Here is a 17181-nt window from a genome sequence, read left to right as displayed (position 1 = left end):
AGAAGGAAATGATTTCTAATCACACTCTCTGGTGTCACCCCGATGAGGTTCCCTTATAAAATTATGTTCCTGTCAAGTTTTCTACCTTACATCCTCTCATGGAGTTTATTTCTCACCACCGTCACCTCATTAGGAATAAACTGATAAATTTATAATTTATGTTCTGAATTTGTAAATTTCTCTATGACGTGTAAGTATGTAGGTTTGTGATATCATACAGCCCAGTGTAACATGTTTTTTTTTTTTTTTTTTTTACTTCCATATAAAGATCTATGTGTTTTTAAGTTCCTGTTTTGGTCTACAATTCTGTAACCCAGTAAGTGTATGATGGTCGCTAGCTGTTGTGTTAATATTTATTTAGGTCTACTAAACCAAACACAACCTGTTTATTCTGAAAGATGCTTCAGCAGTTATTCAGTAAATCAACTCATGACGTTTCATAAAATATAAACGTAACAACAAAAACTTCTCATCTTTCCTCAATTAAGTATAAATTTAATCAAAAGTTTATTATTTATTATTTTATGTGGCATTTATAACAAATAACATCCAATAGGAAAGCAAGTATTGTGATAGTTTGGAATCAAAATATTAGGATCCTTAATCATTCAAGTCACTGGTAAGATATGGTATTGAGATAGATTGCTGTTGTTGATTAAATTAAATGCATTCTGAGCAAAATATGGCTAAACAGCAAGAATTTGTGGTGTATATATACGACGACACTGAAGGCACAAACAGAAATATTGAATGTTCACAATTAAATAATAATTTGTCATGCTTGTAGAAGCTAGGTTGAAAACCTTCAGCAAAACTGTTCACTGCTGACATCTCGCAGGTCCAGTCCAGCAAGACTGGGTGGGCTGGTGCATGTGATGTTGTTATAGATTGTAATAAGTGTATGGGGTTCTTCACCCTCTGCCAAGGTCTCCACCTGCCGTGGAATCACGTATGGCTTCTGCAAGCTGAAATCCTTGAACGCTTTAGCACTACAGTCACATTTCCACTTATTACCTGATAGCCAGAGCTGGTCTAAGCGATCTGGAATGGAAGGTGGAAGTGTGGTCAGCAAATTGTCCTGCAGGTTGAGGTACCGCAAAAGTGGCAGCATATGTAATGTTGAATTAAGTAGAATTTCCAGCTTATTTCCAGAAAGGTCCAGCCAAGATAGGTGCTGCATTGGCATAAGTACTTCTGAAGGAATGTGGCGGAGGAAATTGTTGGATAGCAGAAGGTAATCAAGATTCTTTAATCCGTAGAAGGTGTGGGACGAGAGTGATGACAGTTTGTTGTATCTCAGGTCAAGCTGTTGCAGCCCTTGGAGCTCCAAAAAACTCTGACGCTCCATCACAGAGATATTGTTGTGTTGAAGGAAAAGTCGTCGAAGGCCTGTCAGACCAGCAAAACCTTGGGTGGATATTTTGGTCAAACAGCCTTTGTCAAGATGAATGCTGTGTAACTTTGACAGGCCCTTAAATACTTGGTCTGGAAGATTGTGGATACAGCTACCAGTGAGCTTGATCACCGCCAAGTGGCTAAGGCCCATGAAGCTTCCTGCTCGTGCCTCTTGTAGCCTATTGTATTCTAAGTTAAGCACCTCCAGATGGTTCAGTCCTTCAAAAACTCTCTCTCCTAGAGCTCTAATCTGGTTGTGGCATAGACAGAGTTCTTCAAGATACTGCAGATCTCGAAATGTACCTGGCTTTAGGCTGCTTATTGAGTTGTTTGACAGGCGAAGTACATGTAAGCTGTGTAGACCAAGGAATGTTTCATCATGGATGACAGAAAGACGATTTCTACTTAGATCCAACCACCTCAAAGACTTCAAGCCCACAAATGCTCTAGGTGCCACCGTCACAATCTGATTTTGGGTAAGGTAAAGCTTTTGCAGCTTTGCAAGTTTCAGAAACACGTTGGCCTTGATAACTCTTAGATAGTTTCCACTTAGGTCCAACTCCTTTAGCTCTGCAAGACCCTGGAATAGCTGAGCCTGTAGATAAGCCAAGCGATTCCCAGCAAGCACCAACTCCCGTAAACCATGCAGGTCATGAAATCCCGTCTCGGGAAGAACCGCAAGGGAGTTCCAGCCAAGGTTCAGTAGCCACATATGAGAGAGACCTGCAAATAACCTTTCATCTATGCGAGACAGTTGGTTGTTGTGAAGATTGAGAGAAGCAAGGCCAGGGGTGTTCTGAAAAATGGTAGCAGGTAATGTGCGGAGATTGTTTCGCTCTAGGTGTAGATGAGCGAGTGTATGGAGGCCTCTGAACACCTGAGAGTCGAGGCTTGACAGATGGCCGCTTTGTAGATTCAGAAAGTCCAAATTGCTCAGATTTTTAAACGTGTCAGCTGAAAGGGAAGTAAACAGGTTTCCGTCTAGCCATAAAGTACGTGTAGATGCAGGGACGTCAGCAGGAGCCTGTGTAAGGTTTCGTGAACTGCAGTAGACAATGAGTTCTGAAGTGTAGTCATCAATAAGACAGGAGCAACTCTTCGAGCAGGCAGTGGAGTCCTCCATGGGCTTTGCTTCCTCTGTGGTAGCATCAGCCCACACCAGCGATGTTCCCAGTGCCAATAACACCAGCAAAGTCAACTGCATCCCTTTTTACAGGAAAGAACAGTAATAACTGTTAACAGTAAAGTTTTTAATTTCATAAATTAGAATCAGTTCAGTTTAGAGAAGAGACTCAGTCCAGCAAAGTTGAATTTCTGTCCTGATCAACAGTCTAAACTAAATGATGAAGAAAAAATGTATTAAAAACTAAATTGGCTCTTAAATGTTTAGTATACTGTTTTTACCTGTTGTTCAGTATTCTTGGGTCCAACAAGCTTTCACAGGAATGGTGACATGCATGTGTGAAAAGAAAATGCTGTCTCTGCCCCTTTAGAGCAAAGACACAAAATTAACCCCTTCCTGTCCTCTCTGACTGCTGCATTTTTTTTGTAAGGTCTTGTAAATATTTACCATCTGTCCTGGAATAATGATTACCAGAAAAATCAGACTAATGGTTAGTTTTTGGTACTGTATGTTTTCATGATGTTGTGGTGAATAACAGAATCTGCAGCATTCACATAATTTAAAATAATATTCCTGTGTAAAGGCTAAGCAGGGTTAATAGTTCTTATTCTAACAGCAGTGATAGATATAGATCATTATCCATAATTTGACAAAATGTGTACATCCTAATGTATCACAGATGTGTGGTTTTTATTTTTACAGTAAAAGTCTTTTCCACTTACAGAATTTTGCTGGAGCATTTTACTGACTCAAAGTGTTTGTGGACTACATAAAAATCTGCAGTATATCTTAAAAAAATAGAATTTTTTTTCCTCAGCATAGATGATGTTACCAAGCAGGAAGTATTTTTAATGGAAGTAGTTTTTCATTTTTAAATTGCTTTATTAAAGCCTGAATAAAGCCTGAAATCTAACACTCTTCAGTCAAACAAACAATGTGGTGAAACTGTGCTTTCACTTTGACTGCATTTTTCATCCACTTGGACACGTTCCAAAAGATAGCAAAATTTGGATAGGGGTGTTTACATTTCAGCAAATAGATGTGAACTTTGGAACAGCAAGAAAGACCAGATATTCAATTAATGTCCAGTGATTTGAACTTTTGTGAAACATTTATAACGCTTGGTATAAAAATACTCTAATAAAAAATAAATAATAAATAAATAAATAAATAAATAAATAAATAAATCTCAATTTAATTGATACATAAACATAATTTGGAAATATACTATTTACTATTTCTGATATATACTGTAAGTATATCCTGAAAACAATCATTTATAAACGGCAGATATAATTTATAATATCATTTGAAAATGACATTTAGTAACAAACTGTCACTGTATGCAATAACATCAATCAGCAGTAGAGGGCGATATAAACATTTCACTACTTTGCTGTAAAAAGCTCTAAGAGCACTGAGATAAAATCAGCAGTAGAGGCCAGTGTACACTTTGGTTTAACTGCCTTGCCTCTAGGCTTCCTGACTGTTTTATCAGGGATGTTGTGTATGGGATCTTCCTGCTCTGAATTAATCATAGGGGTGTGTGAGCTGTATACAATCTCTCGCTCTGCACATGGTTTTTGATATTACCGCTGGCATCAAATCTACTTCTGACTCTATCTTCTCATTGGACCAGTGGCATTTTCATTATGAACAAAGAAATAGGACTTTAATTGTTCCTGAAATGTCTGTTAATTCTTGACTGCAGCTGTGTGCCTCCTCAGCTGTTGAGCATTTCGAGCGTTTGAGTGTTTAACGTCCTTCATTCACTAATACTGGATGTTTTTTCAGCTGACAAATTGTTTTTGGGTAATACTTTACGGCTCTTGTCTGTCTAAAATTTGCCAAGAACTCATAGGTTCTTCTCAGTGGCATGTACAACCTGATAAGAGTACTGACTGCCATTGTTTCATGGTGGTCTGTCGAGGATGTTTATGCAGTCTTCACCACCATGCCATTGCCATCTGCAGAAAACAGTGCTGTGGAAAGGTCTCTACATCTCGCTTATATACCCCATAAATCCATATATCATCTCCCTTATATACCCCATAAATCCATATATCATCTCCCTTATATACTCCATATATCCATATATCATCTCCCTTATATACTCCATATATCCATATATCTCCCTTATATAAGCCATATATCATCTCCCTTATATACCCCATATATCCATATATCATCTCCCTTATATACGCCATATATCATCTCCCTTATACACCCCATATATCCATATATCATCTCCCTTATATACTCCATATATCCATATATCTCCCTTATATACCCCATATATCCATATAATCATCTCCCTTATATACGGCATATATTCATATATCATCTCCCTTATATACTCCATATATCCATATATCTCCCTTATATACGCCATATATCATCTCCCTTATACACCGCATATATCCATATATCATCTCCCTTATACACCCCATATATCCATATATCATCTCCCTTATATACTCCATATATCCATATATCTCCCTTATATACCCCATATATCCATATAATCATCTCCCTTATATACGCCATATATTCATATATCATCTCCCTTATATACTCCATATATCCATATATCTCCCTTATATACGCCATATATCATCTCCCTTATACACCCCATATATCCATATATCATCTCCCTTATACACCCCATATATCCATATATCATCTCCCTTATATACTCCATATATCCATATATCTCCCTTATATACGCCATATATCCATATATCATCTCCCTTATACACCCCATATATCCATATATCATCTCCCTTATATACTCCATATATCCATATATCTCCCTTATATACGCCATATATCATCTCCCTTATATACTCCATATATCCATATATCTCCCTTATATACGCCATATATCATCTCCCTTATATACTCCATATATCCATATATCATCTCCCTTATATACTCCATATATCCATATATCATCTCCCTTATATACCCCATATATCCATATATCATCTCCCTTATATACTCCATATATCCATATATCATCTCCCTTATATACTCCATATATCCATATATCATCTCCCTTATATACGCCATATATCATCTCCCTTATACACCCCATATATCCATATATCATCTCCCTTATATACCCCATATATCCATACATCTCCCTTATATACCCCATATATCCATATATCATCTCCCTTATATACTCCATATATCCATATATCATCTCCCTTATATACTCCATATATCATCTCCCTTATACACCCCATATATCCATATATCATCTCCCTTATATACCCCATATATCCATACATCTCCCTTATATACCCCATATATCCATATATCATCTCCCTTATATACTCCATATATCCATATATCATCTCCCTTATATACTCTCCATATATCATCTCCCTTATACACCCCATATATCCATATATCATCTCCCTTATATACTCCATATATCCATATAATCATCTCCCTTATATATTCCATATATCCATATATCTCCCTTATATACGCCATATATCCATATATCATCTCCCTTATATACGCCATATATCCATATATCATCTCCCTTATATACTCCATATATCCATATAATCATCTCCCTTATATACTCCATATATCCATATATCATCTCCCTTATACACCCCATATATCCATATATCATCTCCCTTATACACCCCATATATCCATATATCATCTCCATTATATACTCCATATATCGATATATCTCCCTTATATACGCCATATATCATCTCCCTTATACACCCCATATATCCATATATCATCTCCCTTATATACCCCATATATCCATACATCTCCCTTATATACCCCATATATCCATATATCATCTCCCTTATATACTCCATATATCCATATATCATCTCCCTTATATACTCCATATATCATCTCCCTTATACACCCCATATATCCATATATCATCTCCCTTATATACTCCATATATCCATATAATCATCTCCCTTATATATTCCATATATCCATATATCTCCCTTATATACGCCATATATCCATATATCATCTCCCTTATATACTCCATATATCCATATATCATCTCCCTTATATACTCCATATATCCATATATCATCTCCCTTATATACTCCATATATCCATATATCATCTCCCTTATATACTCCATATATCCATATATCATCTCCCTTATATACGCCATATATCATCTCCCTTATACACCCCATATATCCATATATCATCTCCCTTATACACCCCATATATCCATATATCATCTCCCTTATATACTCCATATATCCATATATCATCTCCCTTATATACTCCATATATCATCTCCCTTATACACCCCATATATCCATATATCATCTCCCTTATACACCCCATATATCCATATATCATCTCCCTTATACACCCCATATATCCATATATCATCTCCCTTATATACCCCATATATCCATATATCATCATATCATCATATACTCCATATATCCATATATCATCCATATATATCATCATATCATCATATACTCCATATATCCATATATCATCCATATATCATCCATATATTCATATATCATCCATATATCCATATATACTCCATATATCCATATATCATCTCCCTTATACACCCCATATATCCATATATCATCTCCCTTATATACTCCATATATCCATATATCATCTCCCTTATATACTCCATATATCCATATATCATCTCCCTTATATACTCCATATATGCATATATCATCTCCCTTATATACTCCATATATCATCTCCCTTATACACCCCATATATCCATATATCATCTCCCTTATATACTCCATATATCCATATATCATTTTCCCTTATATACTCCATATATCCATATATCATCTCCCTTATAAACTCCATATATCCATATATCTCCCTTATATACGCCATATATCATCTCCCTTATACACCCCATATATCCATATATCATCTCCCTTATATACCCCATATATCCATACATCTCCCTTATATACCCCATATATCCATATATCATCTCCCTTATATACGCCATACTGTATACCCATGTATCTCCCTTATATACGCCATATATCATCTCCCTTATACACCCCATATATCCATATATCTTCTCCCTTATATACCCCATACATCCATATATCTCCCTTATATACCCCATATATCCATATATCATCTCCCTTATATACCCCATATATCCATATATCATCTCCCTTATATACTCCATATATCCATATATCATCTACCTTATACACCCCAAATATCCATATATCATCTCCCTTATATACTCCATATATCCATATATCATCTCCCTTATATACTCCATATATCATCTCCCTTATATACCCCATATATCCATATATCTCCCTTATATACTCCATATATCCATATATCATCTCCCTTATATATTCCATATATCCATATATCATCTCCCTTATATACTCCATATATCCATATATCATCTCCCTTATATACTCCATATATCCATATATCTCCCTTATATACGCCATATATCATCTCCCTTATACACCCCATATATCCATATATCATCTCCCTTATACACCCCATATATCCATATATCATCTCCCTTATATACTCCATATATCCATATATCTCCCTTATATACCCCATATATCCATATAATCATCTCCCTTATATACGCCATATATTCATATATCATCTCCCTTATATACTCCATATATCCATATATCTCCCTTATATACGCCATATATCATCTCCCTTATATACTCCATATATCCATATATCTCCCTTATATACGCCATATATCATCTCCCTTATATACTCCATATATCCATATATCATCTCCCTTATATACTCCATATATCCATATATCATCTCCCTTATATACCCCATATATCCATATATCATCTCCCTTATATACTCCATATATCCATATATCATCTCCCTTATACACCCCATATATCCATATATCATCTCCCTTATATACCCCATATATCATCTCCCTTATACACCCCATATATCCATATATCATCTCCCTTATATACCCCATATATCCATACATCTCCCTTATATACCCCATATATCCATATATCATCTCCCTTATATACTCCATATATCCATATATCATCTCCCTTATATACTCCATATATCATCTCCCTTATACACCCCATATATCCATATATCATCTCCCTTATATACGCCATATAACATCTCCCTTATACACCCCATATATCCATATATCATCTCCCTTATACACCCCATATATCCATATATCATCTCCCTTATACACCCCATATATCCATATATCATCTCCCTTATACACCCCATATATCCATATATCATCTCCCTTATATACTCCATATATCCATATATCTCCCTTATATACGCCATATATCATCTCCCTTATACACCCCATATATCCATATATCATCTCCCTTATATACTCCATATATCCATATATCATCTCCCTTATACACCCCATATATCCATATATCATCTCCCTTATATACTCCATATATCCATATATCATCTCCCTTATATACTCTCCATATATCATCTCCCTTATACACCCCATATATCCATATATCATCTCCCTTATATACTCCATATATCCATATAATCATCTCCCTTATATATTCCATATATCCATATATCTCCCTTATATACGCCATATATCCATATATCATCTCCCTTATATACTCCATATATCCATATATCATCTCCCTTATATACTCCATATATCCATATATCATCTCCCTTATATACTCCATATATCCATATATCATCTCCCTTATATACTCCATATATCCATATAATCATCTCCCTTATATACTCCATATATCATCTCCCTTATACACCCCATATATCCATATAATCATCTCCCTTATATATTCCATATATCCATATATCATCTCCCTTATATACTCCATATATCATCTCCCTTATACACCCCATATATCCATATATCATCTCCCTTATATACTCCATATATCCATATAATCATCTCCCTTATATACTCCATATATCATCTCCCTTATACACCCCATATATCCATATATCATCTCCATATATCCATATAATCATCTCCCTTATATATTCCATATATCCATATATCTCCCTTATATACGCCATATATCCATATATCATCTCCCTTATATACTCCATATATCCATATATCATCTCCCTTATATATTCCATATATCCATATATCATCTCCCTTATATACTCCATATATCCATATAATCATCTCCCTTATATACTCCATATATCATCTCCCTTATATACCCCATATATCCATATAATCATCTCCCTTATATATTCCATATATCCATATATCATCTCCCTTATACACCCCATATATCCATATATCATCTCCCTTATATACTCCATATATCCATATATCTCCCTTATATACCCCATATATCCATATATCTCCCTTATATACGCCATATATCCATATATCATCTCCCTTATATACTCCATATATCCATATATCATTTTCCCTTATATACTCCATATATCCATATATCATCTCCCTTATAAACTCCATATATCCATATATCTCCCTTATATACGCCATATATCATCTCCCTTATACACCCCATATATCCATATATCATCTCCCTTATATACCCCATATATCCATACATCTCCCTTATATACCCCATATATCCATATATCATCTCCCTTATATACGCCATACTGTATACCCATGTATCTCCCTTATATACGCCATATATCATCTCCCTTATACACCCCATATATCCATATATCTTCTCCCTTATATACCCCATACATCCATATATCTCCCTTATATACCCCATATATCCATATATCATCTCCCTTATATACCCCATATATCCATATATCATCTCCCTTATATACTCCATATATCCATATATCATCTACCTTATACACCCCAAATATCCATATATCATCTCCCTTATATACTCCATATATCCATATATCATCTCCCTTATATACTCCATATATCATCTCCCTTATATACCCCATATATCCATATATCTCCCTTATATACTCCATATATCCATATATCATCTGCCTTGTATATTCCATATATCCATATATCATCTCCCTTATATACTCCATATATCCATATATCATATGCCTTATATACTCCATATATCCATATATCATCTCCCTTATATACGCCATATATCCATATATCATCTCCCTTATATACGCCATACTGTATACCCATATATCTCCCTTATATATGCCATATATCATCTCCCTTATATACTCCATATATCCATATATCTTCTCCCTTATATACCCCATACATCCATATATCTACCTTATATACCCCATATATCCATATATCTCCCTTATACACCCCAAATATCCATATATCATCTCCCTTATATACTCCATATATCCATATATCATCTCCCTTATATACCCCATATATCCATATATCTCCCTTATATACTCCATATATCCGTATATCATCTCCCTTATATACGCCATATATCCATATATCATCTCCCTTATATATGCCAAATATCCATATATCTCCCTTATATACTCCATATATCCATATATAATATCAAAATAATCCACACACGACCTCGATCACTTCTTCTCACAAACCGCACACCTCTGGAGCATCCTGTTACCAGGGCCATATACATATACAGTACATTAAAGATACAAATAAAAGTACAAATACAGTAAATATAAACAATATATAAACCATCCATACGTTAGCATGTCGTCGCTGTCGGGCGGAATCCTCGTATCTCCAAAACCATTATTTTTCATGGAATTAAAAAAACGCTGTATTTTTTTGTTATTAAACATTAACATATCGTTGAAGTTGTTATTGTACCTTATATTGCTATCATATACTGTTGTGTACCAACATTAACACAACATTGTCCCAAAGTCACGTTTTATCGGAGATACAAACTTTATTACTTGGGAGCAGGGAGATACGAGATTATGCTGTCATTGATAAGAACGGTATGGAGACAGACGTCGCTGCTGCCAGCAGTGTTCAATAAAGTCTGCGGTCACGTTGAGCCTTTTGACAAAAGACAAGGCTTCAATAGTTAACCAAAGCTAATGACTGTAGTTACATACATCTTTCTAAACTCTATTTTAAAGGTTTAAGAGCTATAAGTGATGCAATACAAAACACGATAAGCTGATTAGGCTGTCTAATAGGTGGAAATTAGTCTAATCTGCTCGCAAACTTACCTTCGTAGCTCACAGGTTTCTTTCTGCACAGAAGCATTACAGCTATCGATTTTTAACAAAACAGACCTACTCAAATGTATCTAACCTAACTATTTTCACTTGTTAGTGTCCAAAAACAGTGTTTTACATGCACAGTGCCAAGAGAGGCATTGTCTATAAGTAGGCTGACTTAAAGTCAGTAAAATAATAATAAAAACAATAATTTAATAGTGGTATCCAAAACGGTCAATTTAATTCAAATATTATATTATGCACTATATCCTGCACCACTGTATCCTCCACCACTGTTGCTTCCTCTCTCTCTCTACACTCTCTCCATCAGAGAAATATGCCACGAAGCTCTCCCGTGGAGTGAAGAAGAGGTGGAGTTACGAGATTTCTCAGACAGTTGAAGTGTCCAATGGAGTTAAGAGATTTGCGCTCAAGCTATTTTCAAGCCTTTAGATTGTTTTTTGTTTTTGTTTTTGTTTTTTTTTATTAATGCCATAAACCAACAATACAATGAGATATATTCTTTAAAGTACAAATACACAGCAACTAAAATAAAAGAAATAACAATGCCAGAGGACAAGAGCAAAATTATAACAATCAAAAGGAAAAGGGAAAGGTTGCTACCCTATACATCATATCTGCTTACAATATTATAAGCTCGAATTGCCTTTTTGCTTCGACAATTACCCAAAACAGAACAATAAAGTTTGAAATCATTTATAAAGCAAAAAAAAATTGGTTTGGAGTCAGACCACTTCATTTTATAAATGTGAAATTTTCCCATTAATAATAATTGTATGAAATATGCCTTCTCTTTTTCAATCCCATGATCATTAAAGTGTATCATTATATCGAGTCCACTCAACTGCAATTCAATGTTCAATTTTTTTCTTAATTAAATTCTCCATCTCAATCCAAAATATTTTTGTATGTAGGCAATGGAAAAACAAATGAAAAATAGTTTCCTTTTCACCTTTACAGAAATTACAGGAGTAATCAGTATCTAATTTAAAACGTTCCAGCACATGTTTTACCGGGTATATTCTATGCATTATTTTAAAAGAGACTTCTTTTACTTTATTATTAACATAGAATTTATCCACCGTTCGCCAAGCTTTATGTCAATTCACATCCCCAAACACATTCATATTGGTAATACGAATGTTTTACAAAATAGAGTCTCAAATAACTTTATTAGAAATATAGTTATTTGAGACTCTATTTTGTAAAACATTCGTATTACCAATAAATATTTTACCCTTGATATCTGTAAAATTTAGATCTTCCTCCTGTAATGCGTTCCTCAGAAGTATCAATACTTTTTGGGGAATTGCATCCATTACAACAGCAAATTCTTTAGGTTTGACTGGTATTTTAAATGTATTAAAAAATTAATAAAAAATTAAAATTGTCAATAAATTTCCATCATTATTTAAAAGCTGACTAACTAATATAATATTGTTTTCAACCCAGTATTTAAAAAAAGAGATTTATTTTTATATAGGATGTCTTTGTTGTTCCAAATATAATATCTCCTAGGTGAAAAGTTATGCTTATAGGCCAGTGTCCATGCCATAAGAGCTTGTTTATGAAATTTTGCAAGCTTGATTGAATAAGCTTAAGAGTATATAAGCAAGCTTTTTGCAAGCTCGATTGAATAATTACACTTTAATAAAAATGAGAGGTCACCCAATTTCTTGAATACATAGTTGGGAAAGGAGTTCCAAATACTGTCTTTATCTTTTAAATATTGAATAAGCCAATTTATTTTAAATACATTGTTTAAAGCATCATAACTCAACACTTCTAAACCACCATGATCTTTGGAATTGCATAAAATTTCATTTCTCAGATAATGAGGCTTGTTTTTCCAAATAAAATCAAAAAGCATTTTATCTAATTGTTTGGTAACTTTATGGGGAATGTCTAATGATAATGACACATACAGTATACTGATCTGGAGAGTCCTTCGGCTTTTGACAAAAGCACCTGCCCCTGAATTGACAAATCCCTTTGTAACTACATATTAAACTTCTTATTCGTTTTGTTAATAATTGGATAAAATTTTAAACTATTACGCAGATACTCATCTTTACATGTAACAACTCCTAGATATGTTATTTGATTTGCAATTGGAATATTACAAAGATTGTGTAAATTACAATCTTTAAGAGGAAACAGAACGAACTTATTCACATTTATTCTTAGCCCTGATACACCTTAAAAATCTTTTATGCATTTCACTGCTTTACTGATTTCATTCCTATCTTTCACAAACAAGGCAGTGTCATCTGCAAATTGACACAACCTACAGTAAATGTTTTTCCTAATGTTGTAATTCCTTGAAAATGTCCTTTTTTGATGTGAAGAGCCATTATTTGTGTTGCTAATAAAAACAAAAAGGGAGAGATCGGACATCCTTGTCTAATCCCTCGATTTATTTCAAATCTTCCAGATGTCTCTGTTGCTAATTTTACAGAACTGGTACATCCTTTGTATAGAGTTTTGATAGCTTTTTGAAAATAACAGCCAAACCCAAAAAAGTCAATTGCTTTAAATAAAAAGTTGTGCTCTATGGTATCAAATGCCTTGTGAAAATCAATAAAAAAGATAAAACTATCATCTAAGACATATTCATTGTAGTCTATAATATCTAGGATTAATCTAATATTATTACTAATGTGCCTTCCTTGAATAAATCCTGTCTGTTCCTCATCTATAATATTTTCCAATCTTTTTTTTTGTCTTTTGGCAAAAATTAAAGCAAATAGCTTGGCATCATTATTTAATAGACTAACGGGTCTCCAATTTTCTAAATATTAGAGTATTTTTATCTGGTTTTGGAATTAATGTAATAATGCCTTGTCTTAAAGAAGCGGGCAATTCCCCCTTTTCAACAGATTCTATGAAGACAGCTAACAAAAAGGGAGCTAATTTATCTCTAAACACTTTATAGAACTCACTAACAAGTCCATCATTACCTGGAGAACGATTATCTTTAAGGCTGCCAATACACTCTTTAACTTTTTACCCTGTTCCAACCATTTATGTCTTGACCTGATAAAAGCACCTTCTGCTTTTTCTTGATAAATGTTATCCAGTTGTACTTGTAATGATGATATATCCATCAAATCCTGTGCATTCAAATTACCTTTACTAGACAGGTGCATTATTTCTTTTATAACACTATATTCTTTTTGTCTTTTAACTGAAGCAATAGACTTACCCATTGAAATAGCTAGGTTCCTAATTTTGTATTTCATTATTTCCCAATGTTTCCCCTAAAGTTTCGTTATTTTAGCCTGAGACCAATGTTTATCTATTTATTTTGATACCATTGATTTAAAATTATCATCATTTAATAACTTTTTATTCAACCGCCAATAACCCCTTTTTAGTTTAAATTCAGCTGGACCATGCATATTAATCAAAATTGATATACCCTTATGATCAGTTAATGCTGACGGCTCTATAGAAACAGTCTGGACATACTGTTCCAGTTCATGTGATATTAGGAAAAAACCAATGCGTGATTGTTTGGAATAATCTTTGTTGCTCCATGTATATATTCTCTTGTCTGGATTTTTGAGGCACCAAATGTCAACTAAACCTATACAGGCACATACATTCCTGATTTCACAACAAGTTTCATTTCTTCTCGATGGCCATCGATCCATAACTTCATCAAATACACTATTGAAATCACACACACACCCCCCATACAATTTTTGCCAAGGGAAATTTATGTTTAATTTGCTTCAGATTAATTTCGATATTTGTGAAAAACGTTTCATTTAGCCGCCTATTATTAGTGGCATATGAATTTACAAGCGTGTAATGAGTTTGATCAATGTTAACATGTATTATTACCATTCTTCCCAAACTATCAATTTCGTGGCTAAGAACCTGACCCTTGAACTTTCCCTTTAGTATAGCGACCCCTGCAGACCTAGTGCTGAAATGTGTAAACCATACAGTATGTCATTTCCCCATTGACTTCTCCAGAACCTTTCATCTTCCTTACAAGAATGTGTTTCTTGAACGAAATAAAAATCGACACCCTTTCCTTTACAATATAAAAATAATGATTTCCTTTTCAAAGGATCACTTAAACCTCTGGCATTAATCGAAAAAACAGAAATAGACATGAAAACTTACACTTGTCCTTTTTATAACAAAAAATTAGTTCCTAAACTAGGGGTCTTTAACTTGCTGTTGTCGCATAAATATCTTCTATATAATCCTCTGCAATATATAATAAAAATGTAACCGCCAGTAAATGCAGATTATCCACCGTTACATATGAACACTTTTTCAAACATTTTTAAGTAGATTGTATCGGTGCCATTCTTAACATAACTACAACTTTTTACCAATATAGCCTACATAAATCGGCTGTCGCTTACACGAAAATAAGGAAAGTTGCTTGCCCCGATCAATATATGTTCCAGTTAACGAAACCTTAGTTAACTCGAACCTCTTTCTTATCTATGTAAGCCTTATCACCTACAAAGTATGCTCTCTTTCCCTCTTTGCGTGCATTTTCTACAAGAGGCCATAACTTGGGCCGTGCTTCTTTGTCTGCAGCAGTCAGATCCTCTTTGAAGCGAAGATGCTTTCTTTGTAAATATTCATTAGCTTTGGCAAATCTCCACACCAAGTCTCTTGCCGTCCGTGAAAGAAACCTGATGATTACTGGTCGCGATTTGACGTTGTTCTTCATCTCTGGAGGTTTACCAATCCTATGGACTATATCGATTGCACCCGTCACAAGCGTGCACTCGGCTTCTGGAAGGAACTCTCTGAATATTTCTTTCACAACCGCTCTTTCAAAGATCTTTCACAAGATCTTCTTCTGATCGCTCGACGACCATGAAAAGGCGCAAGTTCCATCACCTGTTATATCGCTCAGCATCATTCAGCTTCTGTTCCATTACTTGAATCTTTTTTTGAGGTTCCACACACTGTGTTTTAAGACATGCATTGTCCTTCTTTAAATCAGCGATTTCTTGATAACAGTACTCAAGTGACTTTTTAAGTCCTTCAATTTGTAGAGTGTTTTGTTTGACTGCCATTTGATTGATCAATTTTGGCCGTCAGAACGCGGATAATGTTCTCTTGCATCTCAGCCAAAGACGGTTCATTCTCCCCATCATTCTTAACTTTCTTTGGTGGACGTTTCTCTGGAGTATTGGGGTTGGTGTTACAGGTACCTCCTTCAGACGCTTTACATGCATAAGAATGAAGATCCCTATGACACCTCTTTTCTTTCGTTGATTCAGTCTCCATCTCCACAGAGTCCTCCATCTCCATAATCCGAACACAAATCAGTTGTTAAAAGTCTCCAAAAGTGTCTTTACAAATGTATCGCTAACAATGTTTGGCAACCATGCAGTTTAAAACTTATTATAATAAGTGGACCCCATATTTCTGTCTCAGCTCAAAAAGTTGATTGGCATCTCTGGAAAATTGTCCGTAGTGTGTGATTGTGT

General features: G+C 34.5%; 1 protein-coding gene across 1 annotated transcript; it reads right to left on the bottom strand.

The window, feature by feature from the left end:
• Nucleotides 1-509: 509 nt before the first annotated feature.
• Nucleotides 510-2949, bottom strand: igfals (insulin-like growth factor binding protein, acid labile subunit). Its single transcript, XM_060857070.1, has 2 exons — nucleotides 2800-2949; nucleotides 510-2601 (listed from the first exon to the last, which is right to left on the bottom strand). The coding sequence occupies exon 2, from the start codon at nucleotides 2597-2599 to the stop codon at nucleotides 806-808; it is 1794 nt and encodes a 597-aa protein (XP_060713053.1). The 5' UTR covers nucleotides 2600-2601; nucleotides 2800-2949; the 3' UTR covers nucleotides 510-805.
• Between the last annotated feature and the right edge of the window lie 14232 nt (nucleotides 2950-17181).

The sequence above is a fragment of the Tachysurus vachellii genome, chromosome 21 (assembly GCF_030014155.1).
Source record: "Tachysurus vachellii isolate PV-2020 chromosome 21, HZAU_Pvac_v1, whole genome shotgun sequence".
NCBI lineage: Eukaryota > Metazoa > Chordata > Actinopteri > Siluriformes > Bagridae > Tachysurus > Tachysurus vachellii.
The sequence above is the reverse complement of the archived record's forward strand: the minus strand, read 5'-3'. Positions and strand labels throughout refer to the sequence as shown.

Bases quoted from the DNA above. Each gene is read 5' to 3' on its own strand.
- igfals (XM_060857070.1), bottom strand. From the start codon at position 2,599: ATGCAGTTGACTTTGCTGGTGTTATTGGCACTGGGAACATCGCTGGTG.